Here is a 23445-nt window from a genome sequence, read left to right as displayed (position 1 = left end):
GAACACATCAACGTCATACAATTCTTTGAACTTATTGTTGTGCTGTACTTATTCTAGTGATTTTTTAACAGTTTGAAGTTGAAGCTAAAATTATTATTTTCCGTCATAAAATTGGGGTTGTGCCGTGTGTGTTGTCATGTTGTAGAAATGGTGGCGTTATATGTTTATTTATTTTTATGCATTTCCACTAATTTAATTTCAGCACGTAAGTAACCGTTTTGATAGGTTATAACGTATTTATTTCTGAATGGACCACAACATTTTTAAAAGTAAACTTCGCCCAATTATCATTCGATTTTTGTGATTAATGTTTTCATAATTGATATACCTATACAAAAATATTTAGTTTTATTGCTGGTTTGCGCTATTCTAATTCAATGTGAATTGAGACCAGCCCAAATCCAATGAGTCATTATTTCGTTTCAAATTAGAATTAAATTAAGTTTTTAATTAGATGCCATTAATGCTCTTGTCATGGCATACTGAAAAATGTGTCATTGCTTACAAGATGCATCAAAGGGTATTTTATTACCAACATACAATTTTTTCCAGTAAATTCTTTTCAACCTTGGTGACCTAGGAAAGTGACTCGCTTCACTATTTCAGAAAATATTCAAATATTGAGTTCCATAACAAACAGCACTAGGACCAGTTTTTTTCAATATATTTTTCAATAATCTTTTCCATATAAAATCAAAAAATATTAGTATTGAGTTCTTATTAATTTTTCAGAATATTACGATGAATACGAATGCAATACCCCTCTTTTCACTAGAGCAGCACTAAGTGCTACCTCTTCTATGAGTGGAAGAGGACCAGAAAATGCTGTTTTATATGGTGAGTCAATGGAACATTAAAACCACCTAGAATTTGTATCTTTTTATGAACATTTGTGGACCGATTCTAGCAATAGTTAAAAAATACATTTCTGATTCCATTTGAAAATCATTGCAAGGGCTGTATAAGTTGAGTTTGCACCATTACCTTATTCTTAGATGTTATAATGATAAAAAACTCACTTGTGTAAAAAAAACTGAAAGATGTTTTTGTTTACAGAAAATTCAATTAACTTGATGCTTCTTTCAAACTGATGAAATAATGAAAAAATTGGAGGTTATGTCATCAAAACAGAGTTTTTCAGCAATCAAACACTTTCCAACGGCGATAAAACTAACAGCCATAAAATTAACATCTAGGTTTAATTATTCTTGTATCATACATGATTCTCAGGGTCTAGTTATGCATCATTCATACAATTTCAGTCACTCTCAACAAAAGGAATTTCACTTCATAATTTTTGTGTAGGTGAGCAAAAGTGAGATCCTGAAGAAACTCCACCCGTTTTCAGTAAATTGATTATCAGTAGAGTCGCAAAATGAATAGAAATAATGTACGTTGGGCATTCAATATTTCCAAATGGAGACCATCCCATTCCGACATATTGCTTGCATCTTCTTGCATACAAACCGAAGAAAAAGTTCGCTTGACCAGGTTTGTTTTCAAAAAAGATCTAGAGTACTCCCTTATAGGTCTACTGATGCTGAGAAAATTAGTTTGCGAAGCATCTGACAAAAAATACAATGAAATCAAATTTATAAGAAGTGATAAGGGGAAGCCTCTCCTACATCCAGATAGTAACGTTCCTAAATTACACTTCAACGTATCACATCACGGTAACTATACGGTTTGTGCTGGAGAAAGTGGAGACATTATGTTGGGAGTGGATGTTATGAAACTGGAGTACCAAGGAGGCAAATCGATCTCAGAGTTTTTCAGAATCATGGATAGACAATTCTCTTCAGTTGAATGGGATACTATTAAGGGGGCAGGAGATGAAACAGAACAAAAAGCCATGTTTTGTAGGTGAGTGGACTTTGTGTCAGAGAAGGGAAGGGTCTCAAAATTTTCATTGACTTTCGAACTACTTCAAGTTGATTTCAGATGAAAGCAAAAACAGGGTTGAAAATATTTTGAAATTGATACCTTTATATTTTCTTGAGACATCAAGCAAGCGGAAATTTTCTGTTGAGACCTATTTTTAATTTTTATACACTGATAATTTCACTTTTCATCTCCTTTTGATGTATCCAGTATCAGTTTTGGGAAAATAATTTTTCATTTTAGTTTGTCAGTGATTTAGATTTGGATGTCTATGTTTCCTCTGATTTGCCGAAGAGTAACTCTCTTCTCTATGTTCCAGGCACTGGAGTCTGAAAGAGAGCTACGTCAAGGCAAAAGGAGTAGGGATAACATTCAATTTGAAAGACACTCAGTTCCGGGTGAAAACGAAAAAGCTCTCTTCTGTTAACTTGGTCACTGACACGGAACTGTATTTGAATGGAATAAAGTTGAACTGGCGATTCGAAGAGATGCTTTTAGATGCAGAGCATTGTGTTTCGGTTGCGATCGGTTCTGACAAGGATGAAACTATTGACTGTGACGGAGAAAGTTTGTTTAAAGAAATCAGTTTTGAACAGTTGATGGAAAATTGTGTGCCTCTCACTGAGGCCGATGAAACTTTTTGTGAGAACTATTTTAAAAAATTAGAGAAAACTTGAATTTCTTCTGTTTCATTTTTTTATTATGTAATAAAACTCTGTATATGGAAATTTTTAAGAGACGTATCAGTGTGTGGTGTTGTGTAGTTGGTTTTTTGTATTAGAGAACAGCCCACATCATTTTACTTTTTGGCTGTTAATCGGTCCACAAATGGTAGGGATTTGTTAGAAAACATATTTATATTTGTGTTTAGCATAGTACATTGTACCAACCAGTAGTAGGCACTGTGTTTATTCCTAACTAGCATGAGATGTTGTTTAGATTTAATTGATTTTGATTTCCAGTTGGTGTTTGCATGTTATTTTTTATTTTATTTTGTTTAATCAATACCTTGAGTTTGATCAATATATTGATTTGATTGAAAATGCTGACTTCTTAATGGATGTCGTCTAAATTCTCAGATTTTATTGTTGATATTAAGAAGCGAGTTATACAGGATGAAAATGAAAGTTATTTGATTTTGAACTAGAAAAAAAAATACATTATTCAATATCGAAGAAATTTGCTGAAAATATATAAGAAAAACATTTCCACTGGTATTTCATTCAATTTGAAAATAATGTTACTTGAAATAAGATGTTGATAGTCTCATTTGTTTGGTAGACTGTAATTAGTATCACTTTCAGGAAATGTTTTGATAAACTTCAATAAAATAGTATCTAATAGTATCTAGTATCAAATAAAATATAATAGTTTCAGATTTTTTTATGATGTTTTTATAGTGACCAAAGTGAAAATCTTATTATTTTTTTTTAATTCTATAAGCTACAATTTGTGGATTTCATTTGAAAGGAAACAAACCATTAAATTATTTGAATTTTTTACAAAACCTTGGTTTATGAAGCTTTTATGCATCCATCATCCTTCAATATAACTGATGATTAATAACAAAAGGCTCTTCAACAAGATGTTATTTCGACAATAAACATATATTTATCTATCTATCTGATTCTGGGAGCCCAGGAAGTCATCTGATTATATAGAGTGTGTTATTTTGAGCTTCTATCAGAAGTTTGAAGTCACCGGAGAAATTGTCAAAAATGATTCCTATATATAAGTTTTAGATATTAGTGCATTGGGCTTTTTTTTTGGTCATTCATAAATGTGTAGGTTATCAAATAGAAGCATTATATGGAAGTTAGATTTTCAAATTGAACGTCATCATCGTCTTGATTTATACATGCAATAAAACTTATCAAATACCTTTCGAATATAATTAGATTTTCCAAAAAAAGAATTTTCATAAGCAATAATTGATCTGTATTGTCAAGTCACACTCTGAAAATGATCCAAGAGAACGGTATATATTTTTGGCGTTTCTTATGAAAATTTCTACAATACAAAGGTGGTAATGCATGGAGCTCCAAGGACAATGACTTTGATCAGTATCTGATTTTTGATCTGGGACAAGTAATGAACCTAACAAGGATATGGACTCAAGGTAGGCCTCACAGTAACGAGTACGTTATGGAATATCAGATCAGTTACGGTACCAACGGTCTCGACTATGCAAATTACAAAGAATCCGGCGGAGATACTATGGTGAGATTTTATTATGATTGCCATGTTTATTTATTGTTAATTGATTTTCAAAACAAACTAACAAATACTTTTCTTCTGCTTCGGAAATATGGGCCTGATGAGTAAAGTGTTTCCCATACTCTACATTTTTTGCTATCATATGTGAAGAGATCATTGTTTACAGAATAAACTTCTTGTTTTACGCTATAGTAAAGTATAAATTAAACAAAAAATATAAACGAAACGAAAGATGACAAAAAACAACAAAACACATCTTGAAAAAATATTTTTGCATGATATAATTATTGCTTATTGCGTTTTTATAGATAATTGTTAATTTTTTTGCAATTTTCTACTTCTCCATTGCTAATGGAGAAAGCTAAAAACATGTTTTTTTTTCTATTTTTGAAACAACTTTTGGAGTATCAGTTTAGAGACATAACCATAAATAACAGTTTAATATAGAAGAAATGAAATTTTTCGTATGTTGAGAAAATTTTCTTCGACTCTGAAGGTTAATGAAATGTATTATTCTTGTTCAATTCATTGTGATTATTTTTATTGAGAATGAATTGAAATGACTTTTGTAATATGGGCATGATTTTGCTTTATTTTTTCTACTGCATGTCCGTGAATTTAACCTTTTGGTAGCTTTTTGTATTCCTGTTTTCGCGCACGATAATATCTCTTTGTAGTTAGCATTTTTCTTTCTTGTTGCAGTATGAGCATAATTTAAATACCAAAATATTCTATAGTCTTCCTGTGCCGTAGGTCAAAGTTGTTTAACTTTTTTAATTATTCAGAAAGATTAACTGTAATATTGTAAAACATTACATATAACATCATAAACCCAATGTTAGCATCCAACTAAAGAATCAGTGGCATCATTGATTGGAAAGATAATTGAAAATCTTCCTAGCAAAAAAATGTTTCATAAGAGAGAATTATAAAATATTCAATTTTATGGAAATTAATTTTATCTAACCCTATTATTTAAAATTGTTGTTTTTATCACAGAAAGCTGTACTCTTTGTGAATCATAGCAATTAGAACCTTTTTTTCTCAGTATGATGAAACTATACTGTGTGTATCTTAAAGTAATGGCTTTAATGATTCCTTTGTCATATTTAATGAAAGAGTTCATATAAATGGAATCCCAAACTTCGTTTTTATGAAATAGGGAGTAGGGTATTAAAGTTTTATTGAAAACATGTTTCAAATTTGAATTGAAGGAGTTATCTTTTTAGGAGTGATTAATTTTTGGGAAAGAAAGTTTTTGGCTTTCTACTACTCCATCTGATACAAAAAAATGAATGAGAGAATCTTCCAAAGAAAGGAAGGAAGTAATCAATTTGAAACTCTATACATGAATGTGTAGATCATGCAAAGAAGTAACTTTCAGACACAAACTGAAAGAAAGTCCTCCTGAAACAGCTACTTTCATATAAACATTGAATTATACGAAAGAAAAAATTCTTTCGAAACAAATACTTCTATATGAACACTGAATTATACAGAAGATACTTTTCTCTACTCAGTTTGTATTTCAAACATTCGTAGTGGAATAAAAATCAGATATCATTCACATGAGTTCTACTTTAAATGAATGGTAACAAATTGCACTTACTTGGAACACGTTCATCCTCACTGGTATACATCGATGTTTCGCCTTAAGACACTTACCCCAAGGCTCTTCAGTACCAAATTGGATAACATTGTGGAATTGGCCGCGGTAGTAGTGCGCCCGACTCACGATCAGAAGATCGTGGGTTCGATTCCCGCCTCGACCAGATATTTTTCTCGAAAGAATTTATCTGGTTGAAGCGGGGATGATTCTGCAACCGTGTTAGGAATCACACGTTAAAAGGTAGGACCTCGTTAGTCCTTAGCTCGCACAAGTTTCTCAACTTTTGAGAGTTGTCGTTCGTATGGGGGCGACAGCTCATTAACGGAAAAACAGATTTTGAACAGATTTTTGAACAGATTATAGAAAATACACACAATTCATTCATGAGTTACGATTTTTAATGTCACGGAATAAGCATGATCTGCTTATGCTTGGAAGATTCCCTCATCCTTTTTTTGTATCAAGATGGAGTAGTAGAAAGCCAGAAACTTTCTTTCCCAAAAATGTTTCAAATCTAAAACTCCCAACAAATTCGTCAAATGTTATGAAACTTGGCATTTTTGATTGCAATAACAATTTTTTTTTTATATTTGAAGTGTTTTCTTAGTGGCTTCGTAGAGGGTTGCATGGTACATATTTATGGAAAAAGTTATTGAATACAACTAGATTTTTGTACGTTCGAAATTATCATCAGATCAAGCAAATAAAAAAAAAATATTTTTGGATCCTCGGTTTTTTCCTTTTGTGGTTAGTTTTCAAGAAAAGTGATGTCTATTTCCATGAACTATAAAATGAAAAAATAAGATTGTGTTTAATATTTTCAAATGTCACCAAAACCGTCATTTATTGAAACCAGAAGTAAAATCTCTCTTGACTCTTGTATATTTCTTCGATTTTATACGAAAAACTCTTGACCATTCTTATTTGTGAAAAAAGAAGCACGTTATTTTATGAACTTGTTTTTCATGAATTAAAGATATCACAATACACAGAGGGGGGGTTTTAGAAAATGTCAGAAGGTTTATGATATGTATTGCATTAATATGCACAAGTCACTGATGAATTGAATGCTAATTTCACCCTGGTGGAATGTTAAACCTGTCGACTAACATTTCTTTGTTGTCCATTCACCAGGAAAATCGGCTTGGAGTCCTAAAGAGAGCACTTACTTTGAAAAACTAATCCTGGATCTCGGTAGTCGTTACGAGATCCGGTCCATGGCCACGCAAGGCCGTGGTAGCGGTTCTCATGAATACGTCACGGAGTACATTCTCGACTACTCTGACGATGGTGAAGGTTGGAAGAGTTTTCATGACTCTGAGGGAGAGATTGAGGTGCATATTAACCCCTATTCGCTTTAATATATTTTCTGAGAAGGTGACTCGAACTCGCTGGGATCAATGTGCAGTGTCAAGCATATTACTTTTTAAGTGTTTCATTACTGCTCCCACGAAGAGATTATTGTTACTTGCCAGTGATGCAAAAATAATTTCACTAAAAGTTTGGATTGGACGGTGCTCATTGCACTGAAGAAACGAGCTAAACTTTTTTTTTTTAGTTTGAAAATGTCACATTAAAATTACTTCTCACTCCATGTGTGATTATTCTTTGTTTTCTATATGTTATTATCCAAATATATTCCAGCGAGTTCTAACATCTTCATCAATTCTTTAATTTCTTACTGATCGTTTTTATCTTGTAGAAGGTTTGATTAAGGTTTCAGATACAACATTTTTCATGAGATTTCAGTAAATTGCATAACAAGTAATATTTTTTGCCGAATTAATATATGCACTTTCCGAATATTGCCTTAATTCACATCTGCATACTAATTTTTCAGTCTTAATTTATTCACATTTTGTTTCTGCTACTTATTTCATATATTGTATATAATATTAAAAAATTGCTTTGCATGTTTATCTCAATAATCGAGCACTAAAATATTCAATTACATTATTATTATCAATAATACCTTTTATCATTAATATTTAATAATGATATATGTTTCAAAATTCAAATACAATCCCTTACTTTTTAAAAATATCCAAGAAAAAAATCTACATTTCACTTACCAAACTGTTTCAGTCTTATGATTTGTTCACATACAAGAAATATTCGAGGTCTGTTCAAAAAGTGGATCAAATTTTAATTTTTCTCACAAAATATTTATTCGTCAATTTCTATTTTGTCGCCTTGAAAGTAGACCCCCTCAGATATAATACACTTGTGCCAACATTTTTTCCAATTCATCAAGCAGTTCTGATATGCAATTATTGGTATGTCCTAGAGCTTTCTCAGCGATTTTCAACATTTTCATCAGTTGCTGATGTGCTGGGCGTCAAGGGCGAGCGTCGTCATTAACAACTTCTCGACCTTCTGTGAAATGCTTCTACCACTTGTGAACCTTTTTATGATTTTATGACCCAGAGTACAATCACTGTATGCCACTGTCAACATTTCAATTGTTTTTGAGCACTTGATCTACACTACACAAAACACTCCTAACTTTTATGCCTCTCACCAACAAACTCACACTTTCTTGTATGATTTTCTCTATAAAGGGTTTTACAAAAACCGCGACACGTGTTTTGCAATACAATAGCTTTCTCGTGCTAAACAGCTGAAACTGTGAACATATGTTCGAGACGAGTATACCAACATAAAAAAATCGCTAATTGAATGTATGTAGCCCGCGAAATTTGAACATTCACCTTATTTTTTGAACAGAATTCGTATTTCATTAGTTATTATAATACATATTATTACTATACATATAATTACTATATGAATGATTAATTTCAATCTGAAAATACTTGGCTGGCAAATAACGAATGGTTTTTAGATGTTTCGGGGCAATGTAGATGGAGACACGGTCCACAAAAATGAATTTGAAGTTCCAATCATTGCTCAATGGATCAGGATAAACCCAACAAGATGGAGAGACAGGATCTCTCTGAGGGTCGAACTATTCGGTTGTGATTACGGTAATACTATTGAGGGTGTATCAAAAACTTGTTTCAAGCTCGTTTGTTATACTTTTACAGAGGCGGACGATATGTATTTCAACGGAACCTCTCTCCTCAAATACGATCTACTGAGAGAGCCAATTTCGGCTCTGAAAGAGAGCATAAAGTTCAGATTCAAAACTAGCGCTCCGAACGGAGTTGTCCTCTACAGCAGGGGAACGCAGGGAGATTACATAGCTTTGCAGCTTCAAGACAATAGGATGCTTTTGAATATAGATTTAGGTTTGTAGAGATGTGTTTGACTCGGTCATTTCAGATTTGATTTTAAAACTGGTTTCTAGGCTCTGGAACGGTGACCAGCTTATGCGTTGGAAGTCTGTTGGATGACAACTTATGGCACGACGTCGTGATATCCAGGAATAGGAGGGATATTTTGTTTTCTGTTGACAGGGTGGTTGTGTATGACAAAATCAAAGGCGAATTTCAGCGACTGAACTTGAACAGAGGGGTAAGTCTTTTCATAGTATCATAAAATAATTGAATGAGTATCGGTCTTTCATCCTACTTTGATAATAAAGTATTACTGTAGTATTTATTATATTAAGTACCAGAATAGTTAATATTATTATTAAAAATACACAAGGAAGTATTTGAGTGAACCTTTTCTTTTTACTTTCGAATTGTCTCTAAACTTAAAACTTTGCATCAAAGCATATTTGATGTTTTTTTTAACCGTTTAATTTCAGTTTTACGTTGGTGGAGTTCCCAACATACAAGAGGGCTTGGTAGTTGTTCAGAACTATACAGGTTGCATTGAAAACTTATACTTGAACTCTACAAATCTCATCAGCGAGGTCAAGATGGCGTTCAACTATGGGGAAACGTTCAAATATGAAAAAATCAATACCCTGTGGAGTTGCCCAGTAAGGAATTTGTAAACCTACTGACCATTATTTTTTTTTAACAATCTCATATTTTCAGGAACCTCAAATCATTCCAGTTACGTTCAAGACTCAGCATTCCTTCGCAAAATTGAAGGGATACGAAGGAATGTCCTCTCTTAATTCTTCTTTTGCGTTCAGAACGTTTGAAGAAAATGGATTGATGCTTTATCATGCCTTTTCTACCAGTGGTTATGTTGCTGTGAGTATTTTTTTTTGGTTATATAAGTTTATCTATTTCGAATGTAACGCAGGTGTTTGGATAAATGATGACAGTTATGAATGCTCGATTAAAATATGCCCTAATATTATATAATATATTTCACAGATGTGCTGAAGTTTGCTGCAATTTCATTTTCTTTTCTAATCAACGCTGTTTGCCCAACAAGTTCTTATTGCATGTCCTTTTGGTTACAGTAGAAATCATTATCTTAGTTGAGTTCACTACTCCATTTCTTTTCTCTTTTAAATCAACCAGTTAGCTTCAGTTTGGCTTCATCTATAAGTTGAGTAAGCTTCGTTCACTTCTTTAGTTTTTTTCTTTCATTTCATTGTCACACCAAGCAAGACATTTATTATGTACATTATAATCATATTATAAGTAAGACACCATAAACCTCTTTCATTTGATGTCATTACAGAACAATTCAGACATTACAACATTTCAGACAGTACAATAAATTATCATGATTTTGAACATGCAGATTACTGTTCTAAGAATGAATATCTTTCTAATGGAATGTACTTTGCTCGTATGATGATATCGATAATGCCAATCTCTTTTTCTATGAAGCTTTGTATAATGAAATCTAAAGAAATGAACTTTAAACGTTCAAGCCAGTCTCGTATATACCTACACAGTAGGTTGAATGGACTGACGCCTATCAGAAAACAACTACTCCCTTGGCTAATACCACGAAGGGCGTTGGATTATATCCGACAGGCGTCAGTGCAGGAATCTTCACAGAAAGTTTCCTGCATATGCAATTGGCAATACAACTGAAAAAGTCGACCTTCAATTTTGGAACGGGCACACGTGCAGACCAGTTTCGGGCTCATTAGCCACTCTTCAGTCTTCAAGCAAAGCCCACTGACTAATAAGAAAGTTTTTCTTCCTTATTCAGAGGAATCGGGATAATTATGGATACGCAATTGGTTAGTACCTTGTCCACTAGATGGAGTGACATTTTGTTGTTTCGCTCCAACTTAGGAAGAGGAGTAAAATATTCTAAAAGAATTCCGATTTTCAATTATGGAATATCATTGACTTTAGGTCGATGATGGCCACTATCTTGCACTGACGAGTGGCTAATGAGCCCGAAACCGGTCTGTAAGTGTGCCCGTTCCAAAAATGAAGGTCTACTCTTTCAGTTGTATTGCCAATTGCATATGCAGGAAATTTTCTGTTAAGATTCCTGCACTGACGCCTGTCGGATATAATCCAACGCCCTCGTGGTATTAGCCAGGGGAGTAGTTGTTTTCTGATAGGCGTCAGTCCATTAAACCTACTGTGTAGGTATATCCGAGACTGGCTTGAATGTTTAAAGTTCATTTCTGCCAGTGTTCAAGCATAGCCCACTGACTAATAAGAAACTTTGTATAATGCCCTTAATCTTCACGTGCCTCTTAGGAATATAACCCATCCCAGATTAAAACTGTGTAGATGCTTATTATGAAATTAATAAACTGAATGTGACTGTAAATTTTTCAGATTTACTTGGAACGAGCCAAACTGAAAGTGGAGTTGGTCACACCGAACAACCCGAAAGTGGTATTCGACAACTACGACGAGCACTTCAACGACGGGAGGTGGCACACGGTCGTCCTTACGATCTCTAACAATCAAGTCGTCTTCAACGTCGATTCTCGGCCCATGATGACGACCCGCCTCCTGAAGATCGTGACTGGTTCTCTGTACCTGATCGCGGGCGGCGTGAACGCCCCCCTTGGCTACTCCAACACCATATTCCCCGGCTTCGTAGGATGCATGAGGACCATACGCATTGACGGCAACAACAAGCTGCCCACAGACTGGACCAAAGAGGAATACTGCTGTGGGGAGGACGTGGTGTTTGACGCCTGCCAAATGACGGACCGTTGCAACCCGAACCCCTGTCAGCATGGCGGCGTGTGCAAGCAGAATTCAATGGAGTTCTTCTGCGTATGCAAGGTGAGCCATTTGAAATGTTTGAGGAATATAGATTGTGGTTGGTATAAACCAAATGAAGACTGGCTGTCTGATATTTAACTGGAGGTTAATCAGCCTATCTGAAATTTCTTTTGTTTCTTCTGCTACTCAGGGAACCGGCTATGGAGGAGCGGTCTGCCACACTTCCATCAACTCTCTCTCCTGCTTGGCGTACAAGAACGTTCAAGCAGTCGGGCAGCGCGCAGAAATCAAGATCGACGTCGACGGCAGTGGACCCCTCGCCGCGTTCCCTGTCACGTGTGAGTTCTATGCGGACGGGCGAGTCGCCACCTTCCTCCATCATAGCAACGAGGAAACTACCCCTGTGGATGGCTTCCAAGAACCGGGCGAGTTCTCGCAGGACATCCACTACGAAGCCGACGACGATCAGATCGCTGCGCTCATCAACAGGTCGCTGACTTGCCGACAGCACATCCAGTATGCGTGCAGGGGGGCCAGGCTGATGGGGTCCCCATCGGAGGAGATGAATTTCAGGTAACATATTTCGAGAGAGAGAGTTGAGCTTTTTAGCGGAACTTTGGTTAGCACAAGAACAAACTGAATTTTTTTGGAAATTAACAGTACGATACAATTTGTTTAATGTCGATCAAGATTTCACATTCGGTATAAATTATGAAAGAATTCCAGAAGTCCAGCAAGAAAAACTAAAAGATGAAACTGTACATTCAAATATATATGAATTATTCACAAATGCAATGTGTAATAATTTCAAAAGTTTGAGCATTCTTCAGAACTATAAAAACCGTTTTCAATTAAAAAGATTTCCAGTCTATTTCTGAATGATTTTTCTGTGGTAGCTTTCTGTATGTGTATTATCTCATTGTAATACCTAATTTCATTATGTTTAAGTGAGTTTTTAATCACTGCCGGACTAAATAATAATGATTATGAACCATTATGGTACAGTGATAATATATGTTGATTCGAATCGTAACAGAGATTAAAATAAAATATACAACCATACTTTATTTCCAAAGCATGTTTTTTTTAACGCACTACACATACATTCTAGACAACTTGCAATTTAATGCTAAAACCATCCAAACTATTTTTGGCAGTGTGCCAAACATGATTCTGAATATGTTTTGTGATGCACTGTTTGAAACCTTTGGTGTAGTAATGAATAATACTGGGGTTTTTTTTTCCCACCTGAGTTTGATCTTCATCAAGGAGTCTTATTACGGTCTAAAAGCTTTAACATTAAATTAAACTCACTATTTAACTCCATTCATTAGTAAACTTTGGTCTGAAAAATTTATAAAATAAATATAGTTTAAAAAAACTAAAAAATACGCTGAATTTTTTAGTTGTACAATTTACGATAAAGTTTTCATTGTTGAAATCCATATTCTGGTTTGCTTTCAAATAATCGAATTAGATTTTAAAATGTATCTCCCGTTTCGTTCAAAACTTTTTTCTGTACTGAATCACTGTACTGTAGAACAAAATTTCGCTAACACATATAATTCTTAAAATATGTTTTTTATTTTGATTTTCTTTTGAACAACCTATCAAGGAGGTTACGTATAGCGCCATCTGCCCGCGAATAGCTCAAGCTATATGTTATTTTCTTTCCATTAACTTGCTGAAATCACCAAATGTTAAAATATTACATTCAATTTGTATAACTTATATTCTTTAAAATAATAACACTTTGACAATAATATTTTATCTTCGACAATATATTTTAAGTTGTGCATCTTATATTTCTTAGAATAGTAACACTTTGTCAATGTGATTTCATCTTCAACAAAGTACAATTTGATTTGATTGCAATAATTAATAGTTACGAACAGCGCCATCTACCCGCGAATAGATCAAGAAATATCAATTAGGTTACGTACAGCGCCATCTGCCCGCGAATAGATCAAGCAATAATGCCGATAATTCTGTTGATACAGATCCCGATCTTGAGAGTTACATACAAACAATCATACATACAGGTGAAGCTAATATAAAGCGTGTAAAAAAACGAATGATTTGTATTATAGTAGAAACATTTTTCAACATAACATTCCCAACTAAAGTATTTTACGTTGAATAAAAATTTGTTTGTCTATTAGGCCATATTCGTGGTGGGTATCAAGAAACAATCAGAAGATGGATTACTGGGGTGGTGGTCTCCCGGGATCGAGAATGTGTGACTGTGGAGTTCTCGGCACCTGCACGGACCCGACTAAATGGTGCAATTGTGACGCTGGATCTGATGTTTGGCAAGTAGATGCTGGTGAGTGTCTCTTTCATATTTTTTCTGGGGCTGAAACATTCCAAAACTTTTATTTTTTTCATTAAAAGACAAAATTTTATAAAAAAATATTGAAATATCGATAAAAATTTATGATGTTGTTAATCGTGCACATTTTGATAGCAAATTTTTCCTTTCTTTGTAAGTTTTATACAATTTTGTTCAATTATGGAGAAGTGAATTCCAAGAAAACTTTCTTTCAAAAACTATACTTTTTGAAAAATATTCCATTTCATTTAGTACTCACGCCTTAAAAATACTTGGGCTATCATGTGAGAATAAATTGTATAAAAAATTAATAATTATCATGTATTTTCACATTTGAGATAAAATCTAATGGGTAAACTTTTCATATAGTCATTTGTTCAGCAAAATTTAGAAAATTATGAATTTGCATACTTTTCAACCAATTAAACTGTGTCAATCCTTGAATATGCTAATTCAGAGTGAATAAATAAAAACTGAAAAAGAATTTTTCTTTTCAAGGTGACATTATACAAAAAGACGACCTCCCTGTAAAACAGCTACGCTTCGGCGATACTGGCAGTGCCTTGGATGAGAGAGAAGGCCGCTACACGCTGGGGCCGTTGATATGCGAAGGAGACGATCTCTTCGACAATGTGGTGACGTTTCGAACATCCGACGCCACCATCAACTTACCGACCTTCGATATGGGCCACAGCGGCGATATTTATTTCGAGTTCCGAACCGCCGTTGAAGACGCCGTCTTGTTCCATTCGACGGGGCCAACAGATCACATCAAACTGAGTATTGTTAATGGTAACCAGCTGCAGTTCGAATATCAAGCTGGATCGGGGCCCATGGCAGTTATCAGGTAAATAATCATAAGAGATGATATTAGGCCACTACGTTCAGAATTGAAGATTTTCAAAGAAGAAAATCTGTGTGGTAGAGAACACAAATAACATCTTTTAGTATAGTGAGTTGCCTATACGATAACAGTAAAATTCTAATCATGATGTGAAAGTTATTATCCGTAGCAAATAGTATAATTGTTTGAATTGAAAGGGATATATATTTTGGAGAGATTTTTTTTTTGGAAAAAAAGGTTTTGGCTTTCTACGTCTCCATCTTTATATAAAAATAAATATAGTTTTAAAAAAAACTAACACACACGCTTTTAAAGATTATCGAACTAAAAAGTTGAAAATATATATTTTTTTAAATAAGCTTAAAACAATAATGATCGAAAAATACTAGTGAAAAAAGCGGGGGCGTTAAATATACAAAAATATGGCACAAAGCGCCTACGCTTTTGTCACAATATTATTAGATTTTTCGATCATTGTTTTAAGTTTATTTAAAAAAAATATTTTAACTTTTTAGTTCGATGATCTTTAAAAGCGTGTTTCTTTTAATTTTTTCAATTATATTTATTTATTTTGATTTTCTTTTGAACAATCTATTAAGGAGGTTACGTACAGCGCCATCTGCCCGCGAATAGATCAAGCAATCACGTGTCGATGTGTTAAAAATAACGATTTGGTGTCGAGATAAAACTCCAGTAATATTCATTGTATTTTGGTATTCCAGGTTTGTCTAACTAGAACATTCAGTGTAATTCAGGACAAATTGGAGCTGTTAATATCATCTGACAGTGATTCATAAAGAAACAAATATCTGAATTAATCCTCATTTGTTCAAGTGTTAGTAAATTCAGTATTCGTCAAATGTTGGCCCATTTTGAAAGCAATCAATAGCCAAAATGCAAAGGAGACTACATTCTATCCAAACAATGATTTAACTAAGAGAAATTGTATTTAATATTTGAAAATTTTGAAACTACTGAAAATATTTATAATAATTCAATACTCTTTGAAATTTCCTTATTGATATAACACAACAAAGGAAAAAATAATTATTTGTCAAATTGTTCGATAATTTGTAGCAAATTGACAGGAAAAATTGAAAGAATCTCAGTCACTATATTTTCTGAAAAATCAAAGAAAGATAAGGTAATAATGGATCAAATATCAATTAAATACTTGTATTTGAATATTTCCAGATGTTACATATTTTCATTTGAACATTCGTTAAATTCTTTATGAATTTAAATCAAAAACTGCTTCATTTTCGAAGAATTTAAAATTCTACCAAAAAAGCTGATCTAGAACTAAGATTCTAAAATGAAATAATAATTTTGTAATTCTGTTTTTTAAATCTGTTTTTCCATTAATCAGCTGTCGCCCCCATACGAACGATAACTCTCAGAAGTTGAGAAACTTGTGCAAGCTAAGGACTAACGATGTCTTATCTTTTAATGTGTGATCTGTCGGATCTGTCGGAAACATTTTTGGATTTGAATATTAAATTGAATCGAAAATTTTCTAATTGATATATTTTTCCATTGTTTTTTGTTGCCAGAGAGACGTCCTACAAGTTGAATGACGACCAGTGGCATTCGGTGTCGGTGGAAAGGAACCGGAAGGAGGCAATGATAGTGATCGACGGCGCTCTGAAAGCGGAAGTCCGTGAGCCACCCGGCCCTGTCCGAGCCCTGCACCTGACCTCGGAGCTGATTATTGGAGCGGCGACGGACTACAGGGACGGCTTCACGGGTTGCATCAGGGCCTTGCTGATCAACGGGAAGCATGTCGATCTAAGGCAGTACGCGCGCATGGGGCTCTACGGCGTCGCAGAGGGGTGCGTCGGAAAGTGTCAGAGCAATCCTTGTCTGAACAACGGCACCTGCCACGAAAGGTTTGTTTCAAGTTTTTGTGAATTGGTAAACACTATATGATAATAACGTTTCATTTCTAGGTTCGTAAAGAAGTGATGCACTTTTCAGTTAAATACCTTTATTCGATATATTATAGATTAGGAAAACACACCTTTGCACTTATTTGAACTCTTTAGTGAGGCCTATTTTTGTGTGAATCTTTTTATAATACATGCATGTTCTTCAAAATCCAACCTCCGGTCTACATTGACGATAATAAATGTGCTTAGTTCTTTAAAGAGTTACACTTATTGACAAAGTCTTGCAAAAAGGTAGTACGACGATTCAAAATACATAAGGAAAGAAATTGTGAATATAATAATAGCTATAGTTCTACACTAAAATTTGGATAGTATTTTTTAGGCATTTTCTTGAAATTTCAGTTGGTCCATGAAAGAAAAACCTAGATATTTCTGAATCAATATCAATGAGATTCTATATTAGAAAAAATAACATTCCTGATAAAAATAATGATACTGATGATGAAAAATTTCACGAAACTTGTATAAGATGAACAATTGAATATGATTTTCATAAATCTTTTTTTTCTGTCTCATTTCTCGGAAACAAAAGTTCCAGAAACAAAACACAATTGAATTTGAGAGGATTTTTTTTTAATGGAAATCACTGTTTTTTTTTCCTAGTAGATGATAGAAATTAGAAGCAACTCTACTAATTTGTCTATTTCAACCATTTACTGAATATTTTGACATTTCCTCACCTGAATTGTTATTTATTTTTTTTCTTTTGTGGTTCTCAAGTCACATGGAATTTTAAATTAATGAATTTGATTTTTTTGCCAGGTATGACAGCTACATGTGCGACTGCCGGTGGACGGCTTTCAAGGGCCCCATTTGTGCAGACGAAATAGGTGTCAACATGCGCCAAAGTTCCATGGTCAGATACGACTTTGACGGTTCCTTCCGATCCACCATTTCCGAGCACATCCGCGTCGGTTTCACGACCACTAACCCCAAAGGTAGGTGTTCTTCATTTAAACTTTATTCCTATCAATTGATTCGAATTTCCACAAAGGTTTTCTGCTGGGCTTCACGTCAAACATGACGGGCGAATACATGACCATTATGGTGTCCAACTCGGGCAGCCTGCGCATTGTCTTCGACTTTGGCTTTGAGCGCCAAGAGGTACACTACCCTGACAAGTACTTCGGGTACGGCCAGTACCACGACCTGATCGTCTCGAGGAAGAACGGAGGCTCGACGCTCGTAATGCAGGTGGACGGGAACGAGCCGAAAGAGTTCAACTTCAACATCAAAGCCTCGGCCGACGCACAGTTCAACAACATCCAGTACATGTACATCGGCAAGAACGAGTCCATGACGGAAGGCTTCATCGGGTGCATCTCCAGGGTCGAGTTCGATGACATCTATCCACTGAAATTGCTGTTTCAGCAGCAGGGACCCGGCAACGTCAAGTCTTTGGGAAGTAAGTAGAGAGTCGCAGCGAATGGCCCGTTGTTTTTATGATTTCGCTTCTTCAATTTGCAGCTCCATTGACTGAGGATTACTGCGGCGTCGAACCGATCACGCACCCGCCCGACATTGTTGAGACGAGGCCGCCACTCAGTGTCGATCCCGACAAGTTGAGGAAAGCGTACAACCAAGTCGATTCTGCCATTTTGGGAAGTAAGTTCGCCGATGAATTTTTTCAATCGGATATTTTCCTTTTTAACCGAAAACATCCTGTCCAAAAGTGGCGGGATGTATTCAGTACTGGTGGTCTACGTTAATTCAAAAATTAGTTTATATACTATTATTTTGAACCTGAATCTGTTTTGTTAACGTCACCCACTAGTCAACACGTTTACTTTAATAGTCCTTTATTTTTTTCGTTAACTTGAAAATAAAGGAGTGCAAGTAATTTTTAAATACAATCTATTACTATAATGCTTCAAGTAATGAGCCATCTTTTTATATTTATTTCATAATGATTTTTCATTAGAACTGAAGGTGTTATATTTTTAGGAGTGATTAATTTTTGGAAAAGAAAGTTTTTGGCTTTCTACTACTCCATCTTGATACAAAAAACAAGGATGAGGGAATCTTCCAAGGAAAGGAAGGAAGTAATCAATTTTAAAATAAGTAACTCTATACATGGATGTGTAGATCATGCAAAGAAGTAACTTTCAGACACAAACTGGAAGAAAGTCCTCCTGAAACAGCTACTTTCATATAAACATTCAATTACACGAAAGAAAAAAGTTCTTTCGAAACAAATACTTTTATATGAACACTGAATTATACAGAAGATACTTTTCTCTACTCAGTTTGTATTTCAAACATTCGTTGTAGAATAAAATTCAGATATCATTCACATGAGTTCTACTTTAAATGAATGGTAACAAATTGCACTTACATGGAACACTGTCATCCTCACTGGTAGACATCGATGTTTCGCCTTAAGACACTTGCCACAAGGCTCTTCAGATCAAGCTTATTCCGTGACATTAAAAATCGTAATTCATGAATGAACTGTGTGTATTTTCTATAATGTTATCCAATTTAGTACTGAAGTGCCTTGTGGCAAGTGTCTTAAGGCGAAACATCGGTGTATACCAGTGAGGGTGACAGTGTTCCATGTAAGTGCAATTTATTACCATTCATTTAAAGTAGAACTCATGTGAATGATATCTGATTTTATTCCACAACGAATGTTTGAAATACAAACTGAGTAGAGAAAAGTGTCTTCTGTATAATTCAGTGTTCATATAAAAGTATTTGTTTCGAAAGAATTTTTTCTTTCGTGTAATTCAATGTTTATATGTATATGAAAGTAGGTGTTTCAGGAGGACTTTCTTTCAGTTTGTGTCTGAAAGTTACTTCTTTGCATGATCTACACATTCATGTATAGAGTTACTTATTTTCAAATTGATTACTTCCTTCCTTTCTTTGGAAGATTCTCTCATCCCCCTTTTTTGTATCAGATGGAGTAGTAGAAAGCCAAAAACTTTCTTTCCCAAAAAATTAATCACTCCTAAAAATATAACCCCTTCAATTCATATATATTTTGTGTTTATACTTTTGAATGAAAGTTGCGAAAAATGGCTGACCTACTGTAAAATTTTGTGTTCATACTTTTTTTTAATACTTGTTACGCCATATTCCGGACAATAACTAAACTCATTGCATATTTTGTGTTCATATTTTTCTTTAGTGCAAGCTGCGCCATCTAACGGACAATAACTGAACTCATCGCGTGTTTTGTGTTCATACTTTTCGATACATGTTACGCCATCTAACGGAGAATAACTCAACTCATTGCATATTTTGTGTTCATACTTTTCTTTAGTACAAGCGGTGCCACCTTACGGACAATAACTGAACTCATCGCGTAGAACTCATGTGAATATCTGAATTTTATTCCACAAGGAATGTATGAAATACAAACTGAGTAGAGAAAAGTATCTTCTGTATAATTCAGTGTTCATATAAAAGTATTTGTTTCGAAAGAATTTTTTTCTTTCGTGTAATTGAATGTTTATATGAAAGTAGCTGTTTCAGGAGGACTTTCTTTCAGTTTGTGTCTGAAAGTTACTTCTTTGCATGATCTACACATCCATGTATGGAGTTTCAAATTGATTACTCCCTTCCTTTCTTTGGGAGATTACCTCATCCTTTTTTTTGTATCAAAGTAGAAAGCCAAAAACTTTCTTTCCCAAAGATTTTTCATTACATATGAAATTTATATTACCAATCTAGGTCACACTAATTTTTATATTATGTGTTTTGTACAAATATTGAATTCGAACACACTTTCATTCAAAAATACATATATTATCCCTCGGATTGGAGAACAAAATAGCACTTTACACAAACGGTTTTTAGTCAACTTAGGTCCCTAGCTGCAAAAGCTAATATATTTAAGATATGGTACTCTATTCTGGATAGTTGCAATCATTCGTCCTACGAAAACGTGCCTTCACATATAAAACCAAAGGCAAAACACGAGATTCTTGTAGACCTTTGTTATAACTGTGCTGTTTCATTTGAGATTTCAAGAAGTATGTAATTGGTAGAGTTTCGTCAGTGAACAGTAGATCTTGGGTCTAATCAAGTCGGCCACCCCTGATGTATAACAACATGTTGTCTATTCATCTATAAAAATTTTACCAACTCATTTTTCAGGTGTTCTGGCAATCGTTTTCTTAGCGCTGATCATCCTGCTCATCATCATCGGCAGGTACTTGCACCGACACAAGGGCGAATACTTGACACAAGAGGATGCTGGCGCTGACTCTGCTCTAGATCCGGATACGGCAGTGGTGCACGGCACGACGGGTCACCACGTTCAGAAGAAGAAGGAGTGGTTCATATAGCTCTGCGACCGTCGGAAAGAACGAGGCCTAATAGTACAAGTGAATATGTAATAAAGTTAGTTTCGGACACACATTTAGGGCAGATTGGATGCGGAGGCTCAACAGTAACGGGGTTGAATATTGAACGAAGCAGAAATTTGCTCCGACCGTGGTGGCTTATTCAATTATAGAATTTATATCCTCGAAAGAACACTTCTTGAGAGTACTTATCACAATCGTGTTTCCTCTGTTGAACCAAAGCTTCCAGAGTTATAATATGAAGACTTATACAGAATGAAAATTATAAATTATGAAGCTTTCCTATTGAAAAGCTACTCTGGCATTCAAAAAATTCTTTTTTTGGCGATTCTCGTTCTGTATAGTTCAGTTTAAAACCATTCCAAGTATGAGATTATGAGTAAATCAGTTTTTTTTTATATTCATTACACCAAAATGTTTACATGTTTATTTTGATTTTCTGTGGTTATTTTCCGTCCATTTTTTATTTATCTTAATTTTTATTTGTGAATTCTCTCGTAGGTTGACTTAAAAAAAATGTGTCTTTGGTATATTGTTCAAATATTCTGATTTTATAGGTCACACCCAGTATCTAATGTATGTAATCTAATTATTTGTATATCTTTTTTACATATAAAGTGTTGAACAAATTTTTAGCATTACTAAGTTACACTTTTTTCAAGTTACCGGAATAGATCCACTCTCGATTTTCACGTTTCCAGTACAATACCTAATTCCAATTTATTTCCAAGATGCAGTAGCATGTATTTTCACTTTGCTGGATCCGACAATTTATTCCTCATTACTGGAAAATAATATCCGAATTATTCTTACGTTTCTGGAGTTTTGACATTTCCAAATTATTTTCACGTTGCCCGAAGATTAACCATCACCAAATTAGTTTCACTTTGCTCCACCAGGTAAGAGAGATATCAGCTGGACACGTTTGGACACGATGTAATTATACTGTAGTTCAAGATTATATTCTGAAAATTTTCATGTTATTTTAGGTAAGGTAGGAAGTTTTCTAAAATATCACAATTCTCCGGTTATTAGGGGAATTGTGATATTTTATAATGAAATAAAATAAATATAAGATGAGTTGTTATTGGCTGGAGGATGGCACATATATCAAACACAAAAAATCAGAAAAGTTCGTTCACCTATTGCCAGCAAAGAACTCAAAAAAATCGTCGAGTTCAACCATTGTCCGCAAGATGGCGGAACTTGTATAAAAAGTATGAACAAAAAACAGGGGATGAGTTCAGTTATTGTCCAAAAGATGGCACCGCTTGTACTAAAGAAAAGTATGAACACAAAATATGCAGTGAGTTCAGTTATTGTCCGTTAGATGGCACCGCTTGTAGTAAAGAAAAGTACGAACACAAAATATGCAATGAGTTCAGTTATTGTCCGTTAGATGGCGAAACATGTATCGAAAAGTATGAACACAAAACACGCGATGAGGTCAGTTATTGTCCGTTAGATGGCGCAGCTTGTACTAAAGAAAAGTATGAACACAAAATATGAAATGAGTTTAGTTATTGTCCGGAAGATGGCACCGCTTGTATTAAAGAAAAGTATGAACACAAAATATGCCGTGAGTTCAGTTGCTGTCCGTTAGATGGCGTAACATGTATCGAAAAGTATGAACACAAAACACACGATGAGGTCAGTTATTGTCCGTTAGATGGCGCAGCTTGTACTAAAGAAAAGTATGAACACAAAATATGCAGTGAGTTTAGTTATTGTCCGAAAGATGGCGTAACAAGTATTAAAAAAAGTATGAACACAAAATATTACAGTAGGTCAGCCATTTTTCGCAACTTTCATTCAAAAGTATAAACACAAAATATATATGAATTGAAGGGGTTATATTTTTAGGAGTGATTAATTTTTTGGGAAAGTTTTTGGCTTTCTACTACTCCATCTGATACAAAAAAAAGGGGGGATGAGAGAATCTTCCAAAGAAAGGAAGGAAGCAATCAATTTGAAACTCTATACATGAATGTGTAGATCATGCAAAGAAGTAACTTTCAGATACAAACTGAAAGAAAGTCCTCCTGAAACAGCTACTTTCATATAAACATTGAATTACACGAAAGAAAATAATTCTTTCGAAACGAATACTTCTATATGAACACTGAATTATACAGAAGATACTTTTCTCTACTCAGTTTGTATTTCAAACATTTGTTGTGGAATAAGAATCAGATATCATTCACACGAGTTCTATTTTGAATGAATGGTAATAAATTGTACTCACATAGAACACTGTCACCCTCACTGGTATACACCGATGTT

At 34.4% G+C, this 23445-nt stretch overlaps 2 protein-coding genes across 5 annotated transcripts; both read left to right on the top strand.

Moving 5' to 3' along the window:
• Positions 1-16: 16 nt before the first annotated feature.
• Nrx-IV (neurexin-4) lies at positions 17-21791 on the top strand. Of its 4 annotated transcripts, none has more exons than XM_074177585.1 (17): positions 17-205; positions 733-837; positions 6842-7041; positions 8550-8691; positions 8752-8955; positions 9015-9181; positions 9420-9596; positions 9655-9816; positions 11326-11784; positions 11915-12297; positions 13887-14050; positions 14555-14903; positions 16454-16789; positions 17612-17787; positions 17844-18254; positions 18317-18454; positions 20954-21791. In XM_074177585.1, the coding sequence occupies exons 1-17, from the start codon at positions 148-150 to the stop codon at positions 21142-21144; spliced, it is 3822 nt and encodes a 1273-aa protein (XP_074033686.1). In that variant the 5' UTR covers positions 17-147; the 3' UTR covers positions 21145-21791. The 4 variants fall into 4 exon arrangements, with proteins under 4 accessions (XP_074033686.1, XP_074033687.1, XP_074033689.1 ...); XM_074177586.1 differs by lacking the exon at positions 6842-7041 and adding an exon at positions 3905-4101; XM_074177588.1 differs by lacking the exon at positions 6842-7041 and having other exon boundaries at positions 28-205.
• LOC141483143 (L-aminoadipate-semialdehyde dehydrogenase-phosphopantetheinyl transferase) lies at positions 1263-2924 on the top strand. Its single transcript, XM_074177594.1, has 2 exons — positions 1263-1863; positions 2201-2924. Exons 1-2 carry the CDS (start codon positions 1376-1378, stop codon positions 2556-2558), a joined length of 846 nt encoding a protein of 281 aa, XP_074033695.1. The 5' UTR covers positions 1263-1375; the 3' UTR covers positions 2559-2924.
• Positions 21792-23445: the final 1654 nt, after the last annotated feature.

Source organism: Leptinotarsa decemlineata, unplaced genomic scaffold, assembly GCF_025532065.1.
Source record: "Leptinotarsa decemlineata unplaced genomic scaffold, Ldec_3_MD MMD2_tig00002974_RagTag_RagTag, whole genome shotgun sequence".
Taxonomy (NCBI): domain Eukaryota; kingdom Metazoa; phylum Arthropoda; class Insecta; order Coleoptera; family Chrysomelidae; genus Leptinotarsa; species Leptinotarsa decemlineata.
This window is presented reverse-complemented; position numbering and strand designations above follow the sequence as displayed.